Below are 15,751 nucleotides of genomic sequence, written 5' to 3'. Positions count from 1 at the left end.
GTGTGTGTGGTGTGTGTATGGGGGTGTGTGTGTGGGGGGGGGGTGTGAGGTGTGTGTGTGGGGTGTGTGTGTATGTGGTGTGTGTGTGTGGTGTGTGTGGGGTGTGTGTATGGGGGTGTGTGTGGGGGGGGGGTGTGAGGTGTGTGGTGTGTGTGTGTGGTGTGTGTGGGGGGGGGGGTGGGGTGTGTGTGTGTGGTGTGTGTGTGTGTGTGGTGTCTTCAGCCACAGAGCAGCCACACCCCACCCCCTCTCACTGGGGGCTCATAAGTGAACAGAGATGTGGGGTGACTGGTGATAATAGAGAAGGGCAGTGTTCCCATGTGGGGGTGTGGGGAGGGGGAGTAATCCAGCTATGGGGGAGAGGGGAAGAGGGGAGGAGAGAGGGTTTCTGGAAGCTGGTGACACTGTGGGTCACAGGCATGGGACACACGAAAAGACATTCCAAGCAGAGGAGACAGCAAAAGCAGAGGAGACAGCAAAAACAGAGGCATGGGGTGAGGCCGCCCACGTGGTTGGGTGGACAGAGCTCTCAAAGGGGAGGTTACGTGAAGACAGCAGGGAGAGACAGCTGGAGACGGACCAGCCATGGGGTTTGGACTTGATCCTAAAGCAACAGGTTCTGGGCCCGGGAGTGACAAGCCAGCCCTGAGCTTGGCGGTGACCCGTCCAGCAGTGTGCAAGGCTAAGCGGCTGAGCTTGGAAGGGACGCGTCCTGGGCAGCGTGTCAGGTGAAGCACTGGCCTTGGGGGCACGTGCGCCAGGCTTCGCTGGGCAGGAAGAACCGAGATGCTGCCTGACCTTTGGCACAATATCGTGTCTCATCTGGCAGAGGTACTGAAAGGAAAATGACGGTGCAATTTACCCCTCGGCCTATTTTGCTCTTCAGACCTGTTATTTAAACCTGGGAGCTCAGGCCAGGTGGCCAGGCCCTTCCCGCCGCACAGGAGTACGGAGGAGAAAGGCCGGGTGTACACGAGCACTAGACAGGAGCAAGGTGAGCAGGTTCAAGGCCCAGGCAGGCTGAGTGAGCCTGGCTCACACACTGCCCTTCCCAGGACCCTGAGTGCCCGGCAGGAAAAAAACAACAGGATGAGGAGGTGAGTACTAGGTCCCGGCACGCTTGGATTCTCTCTGACTTGGTGCCAAATGAAACTGATTAGAAACACCTCCCAAAAGGGTGGAACAGGGGCCAGGACTTGCTCGGTGGGAGTGCTGCTGGCACAACTTCTATGGAGAGACATTGGGCAATGGCCAAAATTAAGAAGACATAAACTCAGCATTTCTATTTCTAGGTATTTTCCCCATATAATTCCCCACATGGGCACACAAAGATGTATGTTCGAGGATATTTACTCTCTGCAGCATTTCCAAAACATGATGTGAAACGTTCTAAGTGTCCAGCAGTAGAGGATGGGTTGAGAAAAGGATTTAAGGCTATTCGGTGGAATACTATGCAGCCATTAAAAAGAATATGGCAGCCTGAAGGAAGGACTGCTATCGAATCATTTCCAAAACAGACCACACAGAACAGTGGCTTTGTGAGGGGATGGGATGACCACCTTTGCTCCTGAACACAGAACTCCCCAAAAAGGCTCTGGGTTGCTGCCCCCAGCCCCCAGCAGGGACTGGATGGCTGGGTAGCAGGGGGAAGAATAAACTCCTTAAATGTGCTGCACATGCAAATTTGGCTACACCAGACGGTGGAGAGCCAGACAGAGAGGACACAGGGAAAAACACCCCTAAGGAACCCACAAGAGCCACAGTGCATGGATAGACTGGTAGCAGTCACGGTCCCAGGGGGAGAAGGTGGGAGAAACACTGGAGTGTTCAGGAGGCTTCCTGGCAACAGAACGCCAGCCATAACCCCTACCTGTCCCTGCTGGGGAACGAGCCTCAGAACAAGGGTTTCAGAAAGGGCAAGACACTGGAGGAGTCCAGGCTGAACTGTACATGACCCGTGCCACGGACAGAGCTGAGGGAAACCCCTCTTAGACGGGGAGAGGGGAGGCAGGTGGGGGGTTAGAGGAGTGAGATGGGCCTGAACATCTTGGGTGTGCCAAGTGCCCACCAGTGGCCTCCAGATCACAGGCCCTCATCCCATCCCAAAGCCGGATGCCACCCACAACCATCCACCCCCCAGGTCATCTTCCCAGACGGTCGGCAGCGTCACGCGTCTCACTTGGCCATCAGAGAGAAAACTGTGGTCCCCATGGTGGGGACACTGCTGTTCATAGAACTGATGGAAAGTCCACGAAGAAAAGCGATCCCACCAACGGATAACCCCTGAATGCTGAGGAAGAGAGGGCGGGAAGGAAACGGAACACTTTACCATCTGAGACAACAAACACCCTCTCGCCTCCTTCCCAGGCTCCGGACTAGAACAATACCCCTCTTTCTGCCCCTGGACCTCAGCACCAAATCTGTAGGCGTCCTCTACCTCCCGTCTGCTGGAGGCTGGCAAGGTGCCCGGCCAGGCTGTGCACCTGACCAACGCCACATGCCCTGTCACGGTGCCAGGGCACTGCTCAGGCCCTCGAGCAAGCAGAGACTGCAGCCACACATCAGCTTTGGGACCAGTGGGGGAGGTGCAGGGCTGGGTGCGGCCAGGAGAAGGCACCTCTTCAGGGGCTGACTCTCAACCAGGACAGGCTGGCATTTCCAATCAGCGGCCACTGGTGGGACTGGAGGGGGTCCCAGCGGCATCATAGCTGAGCACAGTGAGCACCAGAGAGGGGCCGCCTGGTCCCAGGAGCTCGGTGTCACCCCAGCTTAGCAGCGGCCCCCTTACTCCCAAAACACCTGTCCTAGCCCTGTGCGCCTTCTCCACCCACCTGTTCAGGTGAGCCGCTGGAGCAGCCCCTACCCTCGGGCTGCGTCCCAGGAACCAGGCCACAGGCCAGCTCTGCCCGCCCCACCCGAGGCTGCAGCCTCCGGCCAGAGTCGGACTCTCGGCTCGCCGAGGCCTGCGGGGTCCCTGGCCTGCTCTGCTGGGTGTGCCAGGTTACAGCCAGGACTCGGGATGCCTGTGACACTGTCAGTGGGGAGATGCCTGGAATCACAGCAGAGTTTGCAGGGTGCCGCTGAACTCTGGGACCCGGGGCCACTCAGGCCAGGGAGGCCCCTCACCCCTGCACTCAGCTGCCTTCCCAGCCCCTGGATGCAGGAGAACAGAGATGGCTGTGGCTGCCAGCCGTGACCCTGGCAGTGACCCCGGGTGCTGCAGACCACTGTCTCACTTCCGGCTGCACATCTCCGCCCTCTCCTGAGCAGTGGCCATCGCAGGCCCGGGCTGCACACTCTCGCCCGCCACTGTGCTGTGCTGCACCAGCCTATTCCAGGCCCACAGGCCTCCGTGCCATCCTGCGACACAGCCCCTAGACCTGCTCCACAACCTGTCCCTGCTTACCAGGCTTCTAGGCCCCGGCTCAAGTGTTACCTCCTCAGAGGGGCGAGAAGAATCTCCAGGTTATGACAGGCCTTGATTTTTCTTTTTCCGAGAACTTGCCACGGGCTTCCCCAGGTGGCACAGTGCTAAAGAATCCACCTGCCAATGCAGGAGATCCAAGAGACACAGGTTCGATCCCTGGGTCAGGAAGGTTCGCTGGGGGAGGTCATGGCAACCCACTCCAGTATTCTTGCCTGGAGAATCCCATGGACAGAGGAGCACGGCAGGCTACGGTCCCCAGGGTCACAAAGAGTCAGACACAACTGAGCAACTGAGCACACACACAGCACGGAACTTAATCATGATTGGAGACTATATTACTTTTCCTCCATTTACTTATGTTTTGTTAGTATGAACCCTTGCCTCACCTGTAGCAATAAACACACACACGTGTGAGTGTGAGCTAAGTCGCTTCAGTCATAGACTATAGCCCACCAAACTCCTCTGTCCATGGGATTCTCCAAGCAAGAATACTGGAATGCCATGCCCTTCTTCAGGGAATCTTTTAATCCACGGATCAAGCCCACGTCTCTTATGTCTCCTGCATTGGCAGGGGGGTTCTTTACCAATAGTGGCACCTGGGAAGCTCCCCCCAACACACACCAAATACAAATCTGTGCGGATAGGGGTTGTGTCCACCTGATCTGTCTTATTTTTTGTATCTGTGATGTCTTTTAAGATTCTTGGCACACAGTAAGTGCTTAATTGAGGCTTGTGGAATAAATGACATTATGGTTATTTGACAAATGCTCTCACGGATCAATGGAGAGACAGAGATACAGGCCAGGACAGGGACTGGAAGCCAGCGGGTGTGCGAGGCCTGAGGCAGGGACCTGGACCTGAGCCAGCATAGGAAGGTCCTCCTGCCCAACTCTGTCCGTCCCCAGAGGACAGAGGTCGGCAGCCCCAGCACGTGGCCACCAGAGCAGCTTTACTCTTGGCTGGTGAGAGGCTTTGTGATTTATTACACGAAGTTGAAAGAAACCACACAGGCCTTAATCGTGGGCACACAGACCACACGGGTTGCACAGAAGCAAGTCAGTAGGTCATGGCCCCAAACAGGCCAGAAGGAGCATAGAAGAGACCTTCCTGCCATAGGTGTTCCTGAAATGACGAACCCACCAGACTACAAACCTCTTGGTTGGAGTTCTCGATTTCCAAAACCCCAAACCCAGGAGCCCAACACATCCACAGGACCAAGCTAAGGAACCCTGAAATGATGTGTACATCACATCACGTGTACACAAACACAAAACGTGTACATGCTTGTACACATCACAAAACTTGTACACAAGTTTTCCTTACCATTTGGGGAAAATGTATTATTAGCAAACGTTCTAAAAGCCAGCACACCGCCAACCCTGTGCTGTGAAAAACTGTCTACACACACAGAGGGAAGGAGGCCAGCTCCCGGAGTGAGCTCAGGCCTTGGGCCGGCGTCTCTTCCCCTGCCGTACAAAGTCCAGCTCTGCTCTGGGCAGGTAACAGGGTCATAAAGTTGAGGGTCTTCCTAGAGGGCCGGCCTCCCTCTCCACAGAGAAAGGCCCTGCAGACAGTCAACGGCCCCAAAGGGCACCACGCTCCCCGGGGCAGAAAGAGCGATTCACAGCCGTGGCCTAGCAGCCTGGCCTGGGTGCACAATGGCCAGATTGTGTGGCCACCTCCGCCGTGGGAAGAGGGGCCTCTTGACCTGGGATAGATGTCACGGGGAGGCTGACCTCACAGCCACCCCAGGAATCCTGTCCTGGGGCCAGGGCTACCAGATCCACCCAACTCTGCCTCCCTGGCCTCCATCCAGCCAACATTTATTTCATCATCGGGTGGCACCAGCAGGGTCAGAGTCTGGCACGGCCAGACAGTGACCGGGCATCACTGGCCCTCAGCCCCCAGGGGTCTGTCAGTGGGCAGCCAAGGCCCCTCTGAGGCATCTCTGAAAAGAACACAAGCTACCTTCTTCCTCAGTGACTGCAAGCAAGTGATTTAATAACTTTCTTGGGCCTCAGCTTTGTCACATGAAAAATGGGGAAGTAATTCCATTTTTCCATGGATTGATGTAAGTACCAAACAAGATATGAGATGGGCAATGCCCATAGCCGAGAGGGCCCCTTGGGATGTGCTCAAGAAACTGTGGCCTCTTCCGTGGCTCCATGGTGACCGCCTAAACCCTTCACTGGTGCTCAGGGTTCCTATTTTGAGCCCCCTCCTGAAGGTCCACAGGTTACCAGGTCCTGCCCCCAAAATGGACAGAAACTCACTTAACCTTTGATCGGTTCAGATGCTATCTTCATCAGACTAGAAGGCCGCCAACAGTAAAATCTACTGCTTGTGCTACTTCCAGTGGGTGCCCAGCACACACAGTACACAGCCCCGTGCTGGCGGCGGCTCGGTACACGTCTGAGGGTGACAGGCTTTGAGTCAACACAGCTGTGAATCATTTCAGAGCCACAGGGGCCAGAGGAGAACGGAGCTGGGGTCTTAGAGGTGATCGCCGCTGTTCATAGCAACGGCCTTTCGGCTTGCACCGCTGTTCTCAGGTCACGTATTCTGCTGCCATTCTGGCATCTTCCCGGTGTGGCCAGGGGGCAACCGAGGCCCCGGTGGGTCAGCTGGTGAAGAGTGAAGCCTAGCACAGTACCCAGAGTCCCCCTGAAGCCCACCCGGCCCTGCCTCTAAGGCTACAATCAGTCTACTCTTTCGCTCTGCTGTCACAGAGCTCAGCTTCCATTTGGGGACACTTTCGTAATCACGGTCTCATTGACTTCAATTACAGTTAAGAGCTCTCAAGTTGGCTGGGACCGACAGTCACAGATAAGGCTGCTAGGGCAGTACTACTGCCATGGAATAATAATAATAATGATAACAGGGATGTCCCTGGCAGTCCAGTGGTTAAGACTTCGCCTTCCAATGCAGGGGTTGCGGGTTTGATCCCTGGTTGGGGAGCTAAGATACCACACGCCTCTCGGCCAAAGCACCAAAACGTAAAACAGAAGCAGTATTGTAACAAATTCAATACAGACTTTAAGAAAGGGCCACATTTAAAAACAAAAACAAAAAAAACTTAAAAGATGCATTTAAAAAATACCTTTAAAAGAAATAAATTATATAAAATTTTTAAAAGGAATAGTAATAGCAATAATAATAAGCCTATGTGACTTAGGGGTCTCTAAAGGCTCCACCTGGGCAGACGGTCTTACACCTGCTCTCACACCAGGTGCTAACAATAAGGATGGTGAACGCTTCCACACACTCACGACTGGCACCCGTCTTGAGGGCATCATGCCTGTGAACGTGTTTCAGAGCCTTTCTTATTTTTTCAAAGAAAAGGGCCCAGATATTGTTGCTTGCCGTGTTCGGCTCCCGGGCCTACAAGCAGCTCTTACTCCTCTGATCCCAGCAGGTACTCACAGGCCTGGAGGATCCGAGTGGCTACTGAACTGTCAAGGGTCCCCGGGCACCTATCACTTTGGGGCAGAGACTAAGAGCCAAGACGAGCCTCTCTGAGGTGCTAGGCAGTGAAAAATACATAGTCCTAACCACTGGGCCACCAGGAAGCTCCCAAAGATGGTGTCTTATATGATTCCATGACCGTCAAAGTCCAGAACAGGGAAAGAGAGCATCGCAGATGTGGGTGGGTGCAGGGACCCCTGGAGGGAGAAAGGGGCTCTGGGGGGTCAGCTGGGAGAAGGCATGAGGAGGGAGGGGACTGGACAGGCAAAAACTGAGACAGAGACAGAGGCTGGTGGCTGTCCAGGACTAGGAGCATGCGGGCTGCGCTGGCCCAGGCTGCTCAGAGGCTGGCCAGTCGTGGCTGAGCAAGGCACACCGAGGACGGTGGGGCCCCAGGGTGAGGAGGGGGCACTGCTAAGCCTCGGATGGCATGCCCCCTCCGTCTCAGAAAACCACCAGGTTTCAATGACTGCAGGGTCCCTACTGTCCCAAGCTCATCCTGCGCTGGCAATTTCCCCTCCCAAGCAGGGCTTCTCTTTCCATTTAAATCTGATCTTATCACTCCCACCCCCAGCTTGCAGGATAAAGTCTAAGCCCTGTAGCCTGGTGTGAAACGCGCTCTTCTCCACTCTTCTCTGCCACCGTGCAGGTCCCCAGGTCTGAGGGCACGCCCACATGCAGCGAACAGAGCCCGGTGAGCCGGCCCAAGCGCCCTCCCTCCTTGGGCCTGCTCCCAGCTGCCCCCCTGGAGCCGCTTTCTCCCTCCAGGGACCCACCAGGACGCCCTGCGTGGCCCACACCCACGATGCTCTTCAACTTCACAGACACGTGGCCGACCGCAGCAAAGGGGAGACTGGGGGAGCTTGAAGCAGAACCCCAGATGGAGAGACTGGCCAGAACAACCCCTCAAGAACTACAAACCTCCAAACAGACGGAAGGAAAAGTGCAGAGCTTTGAGGGCCTCAGACAGGGAATGTGCCTGCAGTCAGCTAATCAGAGACGTACTCCAGGAAACGGCGCCTGATCCTGGGGCTGGGGACGAATTCCACTCCAGGGAACAGCCTGTGCAGAGGCACGGAGGTGGAAAGAGCTCAGAGCTTGAGCAAGGAAGGGACAGGCAGGACAAGATGAGACTGGGGAGTGGGGAGGGAGGCCGTGGCCAGACTGCAGCCCCCACGGGCCACAACAGAGCCTACAGTCTTTATTATCATCACTGCAGTGAGATAGCTTCTAGCCAGGGCCTTCAGGGACCAGGTCAGGGTGTCTCCTAGCTCATCACTCGGGGGGCTACAAAGGCAGTTCCTGGCTTGCCCAGACCTCTCCGCCGGGCGGGAAGGCAGGGTTGGAGGGTGGATGGGCTCAGCAAGTAGTAGCGTGCCGCTGCGGAGAAAGTGGTCCTTGAGTCCACGCTGGGGGTCTGGGGGCCATTAGAAGGACTTAACGTCCTCCCAGCTAGTGGAGATGAGTAGAAAAGGTGACAGTTCAAACTCAAACCTCTTCCCCACAAGCTTGTTCAGGGAAAACCCCAGGTAGCTCTACCTGGCCGGAGTCACCTGCCCCAAAGAAGATGATCGCTCGCCATAATGCTTCATCCATTCCAGGAGGGCAACAGAACCATGCCCCAGGCGACAGCTGACAGCCGGCCCTGGATGCCGCGGTGAGTCGGTTCTCGCTGCTCCCCTGAGGCAGCCGCTCTGGATGCCAGGAGACCCCTGAGTGCTGGGACCAGGACCTTCACACCACCCTAACCCCACTTGTCCATGTGGACGTGGCCCCCAAGGGCCCTCTGCCCAGGTTGGTTCACTGATAACTGAATCTCAGGGCAGGGCCACGGCGGCACCAGGCTGCCGGCTCCAGGAGAACCTTGGCACAGAAAACAACTGAATCATCCCCATGATTCTCCAAGCCAAGCCCTCTTGAGGCCAGTATTTTTTTTTAAAGGAGGGGGATGGTGACGGGGCAGGCGGCAGCTTGGGAGCTGGTTTCTATGGCAACCAGCTTCAGCGATCTGTATAAACCCCAGACCCTCAGTCCCCAACCTGTCCTCAAGGGCAGCCCAAAAAAAAAAAAGCATAACCTCTCAGCTCTGAGAATTCCTTTCAATCCCTGGGCTCTGGCAGCTTAGTAGGAGCATCCCACAAGCAGAATGCTCTAGAGTTGTCCAAAAACATCTCAGAAACATATCTATCTTGACCTATGCAGCCCCAGGCTACTTCCCCAGGGACCTGAGCTGTGCCTTTGCAGAAGGCCCTTTGAGCTGTGCCCCTTCTGAGCCACATCACCTTTCTCTGTTTTCTTATGACAAAATGCAGAAAGGCCAGGGTTGCAAACCCCAGCCCCAGGGCCCTGCTTCCCGGCTGCTGAAGTCTGAACATTCCTCTGCCTCTCGTGGCCCTGGGCCCCTCCCCCCATGCCTCCCTGTCATGTCTCCAGAATAAACATTAAAACAGGTGTCTGAAAACAACAGCATGGTCAAGGTCAAGTTTGTCAGTCTACGGCCTGGCTCTGAACTTGAACCTTGTATCTCGTGCAGGTGGGATGACCAGGGCAGCGCCGACAGCACTGGGCCCCATGATGCTGAGTGGCCTCACCTGGCACGTCTCAGCCCTCCTCTCCACCAGCCCCTGCCCATCTCCTCTCCTCTCCGGGCCTGGACGAAGCATGGCCTGTCATCCTTCTCCCCAAAGGATTGTTCTCTTCACAAAAGAGGAAACGTCCCGGCCTTATCAGATATCCGCTTCAGGCTCAAGCACAGATGGCAGTGAAAACTTATCCCAGAGATACCCAGGCTGGAAGGTTATCCTGAGGTCACCCCAGGCATCTGAGGGCAGCTGTTCTGTGTGCCCTGGGCGAGACAGACTTCCGAGACCAGCTGAGACCCCCCCTGGGACACACAGCTGGTGGCTGAAACCCTTGAAGCAGCATGTCCCCACGTCCCCCATGATGTGCTCGCTCACCTTCTTCGCACCAGAACGGAAACTCAGGGCACCCAGTTCCCCTTTACTGTTCACCACCACCTGCCCTGGGCTGTGGGCTGTGTGTCTGGTTGTGGGGAGCAGGGGATGGGAGGTCCCCCAGGGTTGGTCGTTCTATAACCCCCCAGGGCAATGGGCTGGGCTGGGGGCTGCAGTCCTTTATCTAAGAAAGTAATGACAGTGGTGGAGCTGCCGGAAGAACTCAGCAAACATCAGACCCATCTATGTACTCAGACACTTACTGCTCACAGCAACCTTCTCATAGCATCCTAAGAAGTAGGAACTAGCAGCAACCCCATTTCACAGAAGAGGAGACGAAGGCTCGAGGTCATATGCTCACAATGGCCTTGACCTTCCAACCAAGCACTCACTGGGCCCCGAGCACTGTGTGAAGCACTTTCATGGGCATCGTGTTGTTCACTCCTCCCAACACAGTACTGACACCACCGTGCAAATACAAAAACTGAGGCTTCAGAGGAGCCCAAACACCTTTCTCCACGGCCCCCAGCCCTTTGGGAGAGGCAGGGGGAGTGGATCATGTCAGGCTGCTGGCCGAAGTCACTGCAGGGCGCCCCTTTACAGCACACCTCTGCAGGTGCGTGCGGGAGGGGAGGGGACACCAGCGGGGCCACACACGGGCCCCTGGGGCTCCAGGGAGCCTGACACGGTCGGTCCAGGCGGGAGCGAGGGTGGCTGAGGTCACCAACCCGGGACACAAGGGCAAAAGAAAATGCTGTCAGCAGGAGGGCTGCTGTGTGGCGGTGAGATTCCCCTTTGTCCTGATAAGGAAGGACAGGATGTCACCCCTCCAGTCAACACGCTCTGAAAAGTGCTGGTTTGAGCATCCCTCCCACTGGGAAGGCCCTGGATCTCAAGTGCATTTTTCACTGATAACATGACCTTGTTTTTCATGACCCCAAGCTGCTTTCCTGAGGAATGAATCACGCTCTTGTCCACAACAGAGAAAACACAGGGCAAGTCAGTGGGGGCGACGGCAGCAGCGCTCAAGGCAGCAAGCAGGTCACTGTGGGGTCAGGGCCCAGGACACTGGGGAACAGGGGGAAGGGAAGAGGGAAGAGCCAGGGAGACTTGGTCGGAGCTCAGAGACGCGCCTGCAGGTTCAAAGCCATGAGCACGCAGAGGGGGTTCTCCACCGGGGCAGGACTCAGGGGCCCAAGGGTGGCCACTGCAGCTCAAACACCCTCGGGGAGTCCTTTTCTTCAAGGGTGGCAAGAGGGTTCCCACCTCTATGCCAACACAGCACCTGCAGCTGTGGCCGGGTATGCACAGAGGAGGCAAGGGCCTGATTGGACTGGGCAGCACCCCGATCAGTAAATCATACCTCTAAGGGTAGACGGCGGATGGGGGCGGCTACAAGCAGGCCCATCTCACCTCCAAAGACAGAGACCCCAGGAGGGAAGGGCCCGACCACAGGCCCATGTCTTGGCAGTGGCAGAGCTGTGTCTACGGGTAACCTAGCAGGACAGCTCCGCGGCTTCAGAGAGGCACAGAGCCGTTCCCAGCCCCCCACCACCACCCTGACCCCCTCCCCCACGCACCTGGAACCTGTGCACCAGCTCCAGGGCCTGGCTGTCGTTCTGATCGGCTTCGAGGATGACATCAGTCAGCTTGTGGATGATGACGTCCAGGGGGCCCTGCTCCTCGATCGGCCGGCTCAGGTTCAGCTGCGAGAGGGAGACACAGACAGAGAAAGAACAACTTGAGCCCGTGAGTTTGCTGCCTCGTCCATCCCATCCCCTCTCCATGTCTCCAGGGCATGGAGCGTGAGGAGGGCTGGCACTCGTGGGACAGGACAGGACAGGCCCCGCTGAGGCCCTGGAACTCCTCCAGGGCAGGCCCCGTGTTTGTGCTTCTGGCCCCGAGTGCCAGGCTGCCCAGGACACAAAAGACACACAGGTGGAGTCAGGGTGACTAAAGACCTACGGGTCAAGCGAGAGTCACTATGAGAGCACTTACTGGCCACCCTGCAGCTGTCCCACCACCCAGGGCCTCTCAGGTGGGGACACCAGGGTCCGGCAAGGTCAAGTTCAATGACTGAAGTCACAAGGCCAGACCAGAACTGAGATCCAAGCAGACACTCTCCCCATGAAACTATCCACGGTCTCGGTCTCTGTGAGGCTGGCCGCTGGCACTTCACATTGAGATCAGGGCTGGCCTTTGACGACAAAGCAAGGGATGCAGGGCCACCTGGAGTCCCTGAGTCCCCGGCTCGCCCTACTCCACTGGGGGAATGTGTTTATTTTTTCAAGAGCATGGGGTTTGGAAGATCGGGTCCTGGGGGAGCCAGAGCTGCTGGCTGACAGCCGGCATCCCAGACCCCCAAGACAGGAGCACCTACCAACAGCCAGGGCCTCCTGACACCACACTTCCTGGCCACCAGATGTCTACCGCCTGGCACGCGGCCGCCACCACATGCAGGGCCTGTACTCTTGGAGGCGGCAGCGCCAGCCGATCACCTGGCTGACCCCTCGAGTGGCCTCAGCGGAGGCCAAAGAAGGCCACCAGCCCCACCCCTGCCCTCCGTCCCACTCCCCCAGTGGGGCTCCCTCCAGGATTCCAGGCTGTTTGTTTCAAAGTCATTAGGGAGGAGATCATGATGACAGCTCTAGGGAGGCTTGGTGCTAAAAACATATGTCCATTTGTTTCTTTTTATTTTCCAGCCACACAGTGAGAGGCAATTCCACACAGACAGTGGAAAACACAGACTTCTGGAACCTGCCAAGGATTTCACAGGGAGAAAGCAGAGCCAGAACCGAAGCTGGGCCGGCCACCCAGCCCCCAGCCCGAGTCCCGTGCCCGCACTGTGCCCCAGAGCCACGACCGTCTGGGTGCCTTGCCCTCTGGCAGCTGGCCATGTCTGGCCCTTTAGAGGCACCAGCAGTAGATGGGAGAGAGGATGGGACAGGAGTCTGGGTGCTTGTCCCCACCATCCTCACGGCCCCAACATCTCCCTTGAGCAAGGCTGCCCCTCTCCCAAGACCACCACTGTCTCTAGGCTCTTCCCTCCCCTCATCCCCTTGGGCCTGGGGTGGTGACACCCCACCATTTTGGGGGCACCTCACCACCTCCTGCCAGCTCCTTTGACCCCTCCCATGCCATGTCATGCTCCTGATTTAAACTCTTTTTCCATTAAATCTTCAGAATGCACCAGGCCTTTCCTGCTGATAGCCTTAACTCCTCTTTCTTATTGTCTGCCAGGAAAGATGTTAAGGGATTTTCCCTATTTTAAAAAAAAAAAATTTCATGGACTTCACAAAAGGAAAATACTGAAGAATACTGATCCCTCGATGTTCTAGCCTGTGTACAAAACAAAACAGCAAAAATCAGACCAGCTGAGCAGCTGCCCATCTTCCAAGACTCCTAGAAGGGGAAGGGATGCGGTACTTGTCCTCACAGGAGGGCCAGGAGCTAGAGGTGACAGCTACGCCTTCACAGACCAGGACCCCAAGAGCCGAGGAGAAAAAATGGCTGGGTAAGGCCTCATGGTTGGGAAATGATCCACTGGGACCTGGACAAACAGCAACACAGATGGGCTTAGCCTGCAGCCAAGCTGCCCATGTCCTGGGGCCTGTGCCAAAGCCTAGCAGCATCCCAGGGCCTCAGTTTCCCCTTCGATAAAAACAGGAAACGCCAAGAATCTTTCCAGTTCTGTCCATACATTCATTATTAATTTCCATCCAATGCCACTTCCCAAGAAGACCAAAAAAAAAAAAAAAAACAGGATTGGAAGGAAGGCAGAGCAGCCAGTGGCAAGTGGGAACACAGGCAAGGAACAGCTCATTCTCAGAGGTGCCCATCTGCCCGGTAACCAGCGGCTCCACCGTGACAGGCACTGAAGTAAGAGGCCAACATTTTCAGACGAGACGGCTACAGGCGGAAGAGCCTGGGTCACATGGCAGGCTGGGCAGGGCGCCCCAGGCCTCAGAAACCCCATCCCAGAGAGAATGTTTCCTGTGCAGCAAAAAGGGACAGAAGCCAGCCCCTGAAGGACTCTGGGGTCCACACGCCTCTGGGGAAGGAGGTGGGCAGGAGAGGCCCCGGGCTCGTGCTTGCCCGGCATCACCCAAGGTCTGTAGACCTGACAACTGTGGGCTGTTTGCAAAATAAGCTCCCTGTGCTCCCGGCCACTCTGCTGAAGGTAAACAGTTGAGTTTTGGAAGCTGGCCACTGTCCTTTGTGTATTTTCCAAGCGTTTTTGTGCCAGTGAAACCCTTTCACGAGAGCCGCGGCTCTGGACACACATCAGGCCTGGCTAGTCCCCGCTCCGCATCCTCACTGGGGCCTGAGCAGAGCTTCCGTGGCTCCAAAAGGCCCTCCTGTACCAGCCTTCCTCAGAGGACCAGAGGAGCCGCGGAAGCCCTGAGGGGGTCTACCCCAAGGAGCCGGAGCCTTGGCAGCCCTGAGGGGGTCTACCCCAAGGAGCCAGAGCCTTGGCAGCCCTGAGGGGGTCTACCCCAAGGAGCCGGAGCCTTGGCAGCCCTGAGGGGGTCTACCCCAAGGAGCCGGAGCCTTGGCAGCCCTGAGAGGGTCTACCCCAAGGAGCCAGCAGTCCCTCCCCACTGGCTGGGAAGGGGGAGAAGTTCTTCCGGGGCTGCACCCTCAGATCCCTGGGGAGCCAAAACTGCTGTCGGTCAGCAGGCCCCGGGCACACGTGGGAGAGAATCTAGGACCCTGCAGAGGAGGGGACCCTCAGAGGGGGCTGGGGGGGCCACAAAGGAAGGGACCCCTCACAGAGGGAGGGGTTCCCAGAAGAGAGGCCCTTGGGGGGGGGGGGTGCTGCAGAGAATGGGATCCTGGGATCAGTGGGGTCAAGGGGTTGGGGAGGCACCTCAGAAGCTTCCTTTCCCAGATGGGGTGGGACTGGGGGCCAGGACGGAAGTGAACTCACTTCAAGTGTGTCATTCGGTTTTTCTGACCACACTCTGCTCACAGAAAAGGAAACTCTCCCGGGGGACCTCTCCTCCTCCTCAGAGAGGGTTCGACTGGGCCCCCTCAGCCAGTCACAGGGTGTCCGGACGAAGGGCCCCCCTACAGTAGCTGCAGGCGCCACGTTTCCAAGTCACGCCGCCCTGAGTGCTCAGGATTCGGAAAAAACAAGGGCCCACTGTTTCCTCGGTGACGAAGGCGATGAGGCAGACGAGGGTGGAGGGAGGCCCAGGAGGAGATGGGACAGAGGCCCGCAGACCCCAGAGGCCCAACGGCCACCTCTGACCTTGGGAACAAGCAACCTCGTTGTGATCCAAGGGGAGCTGGGCGCTTGCCTCCCGCCCACCAGCTGGCTAAGGAGGACAGGACGCGACAGTGGGCACCTGGAGACCCCTCCTGGCTCAGCTGCCTCGTGCCTCGGTTTCCCCTTTCATAAAATGAGGATGTCAGAACTACGCCTTCCAGGACTGATCTGTGAGTTAGAACATTCCGTTTATAGATGTGGCACCTAAGCCCTCTAGACAAATTCCCGCTTCAGCTTGATCCCTCGTTAACTTGACAAGTATCTTCCGGACCCCTCCTGGGCACCAGGCACAGATGCCCCCTGCCCTCTCATCGCAGGGCCTCAGGGGGACTGTTCACCCTGGACACAGCCCCAGCTGCCCCAAACCTGCACAGGGCAGTGCTCCCCTGCCACAGTGAGTCCTCTGCCCGGAGTGCCCACCCACAGCCTGTAGCCTCTTATCCACACATGAGCTCTTACTAGTCTCCCAAGTCCCAGGATACAAGTTTGATCCTTTTTCAGACTTCTGAACTCCTCGTTTCCCAAACAGGAAGCATTAGTGGCTGCTTCATCTCACCGGTGTCCCCGAAATGCTATGCACATCCCTCCAAGATAGCAAAGTAACTTCCAGGCATGAAGTCGTTTCTTTAACCT

General features: G+C 56.9%; 1 protein-coding gene and 1 long non-coding RNA gene across 5 annotated transcripts in view; one reads left to right on the top strand and one right to left on the bottom strand.

Annotated features, from left to right (window-relative positions):
• Window positions 1-15,751, bottom strand: part of ITPK1 (inositol-tetrakisphosphate 1-kinase) — a 159,506-nt gene that overhangs the window by 57,353 nt on the left and 86,402 nt on the right. For 3 of the 4 annotated variants that reach the window (XM_040256608.1, XM_040256605.1, XM_040256607.1), the window contains one exon: window positions 11,427-11,552. Coding sequence is in view for 2 of the 4 variants with exons in the window: in XM_040256605.1 (XP_040112539.1) it covers window positions 11,427-11,552 (126 nt within the window). In the remaining 2 variants the exon portion in view is untranslated. Of the gene's footprint in view, window positions 1-8,431; window positions 10,338-11,426; window positions 11,553-15,751 lie in introns of those variants that run through there. The other variant, XM_040256606.1, reaches the window with a different exon arrangement.
• On the top strand, window positions 8,463-13,192 carry LOC120874980. Its single transcript, XR_005723785.1, has 2 exons — window positions 8,463-8,549; window positions 12,549-13,192. It is a non-coding gene; the product is annotated as an uncharacterized LOC120874980 (long non-coding RNA).

Source organism: Oryx dammah, unplaced genomic scaffold (genome assembly GCF_014754425.2).
Source record: "Oryx dammah isolate SB20612 unplaced genomic scaffold, SCBI_Odam_1.1 HiC_scaffold_16, whole genome shotgun sequence".
NCBI lineage: Eukaryota > Metazoa > Chordata > Mammalia > Artiodactyla > Bovidae > Oryx > Oryx dammah.
Note: the sequence above shows the minus strand (reverse complement) of the source record. Positions and strands in the feature narration are given on the sequence as shown.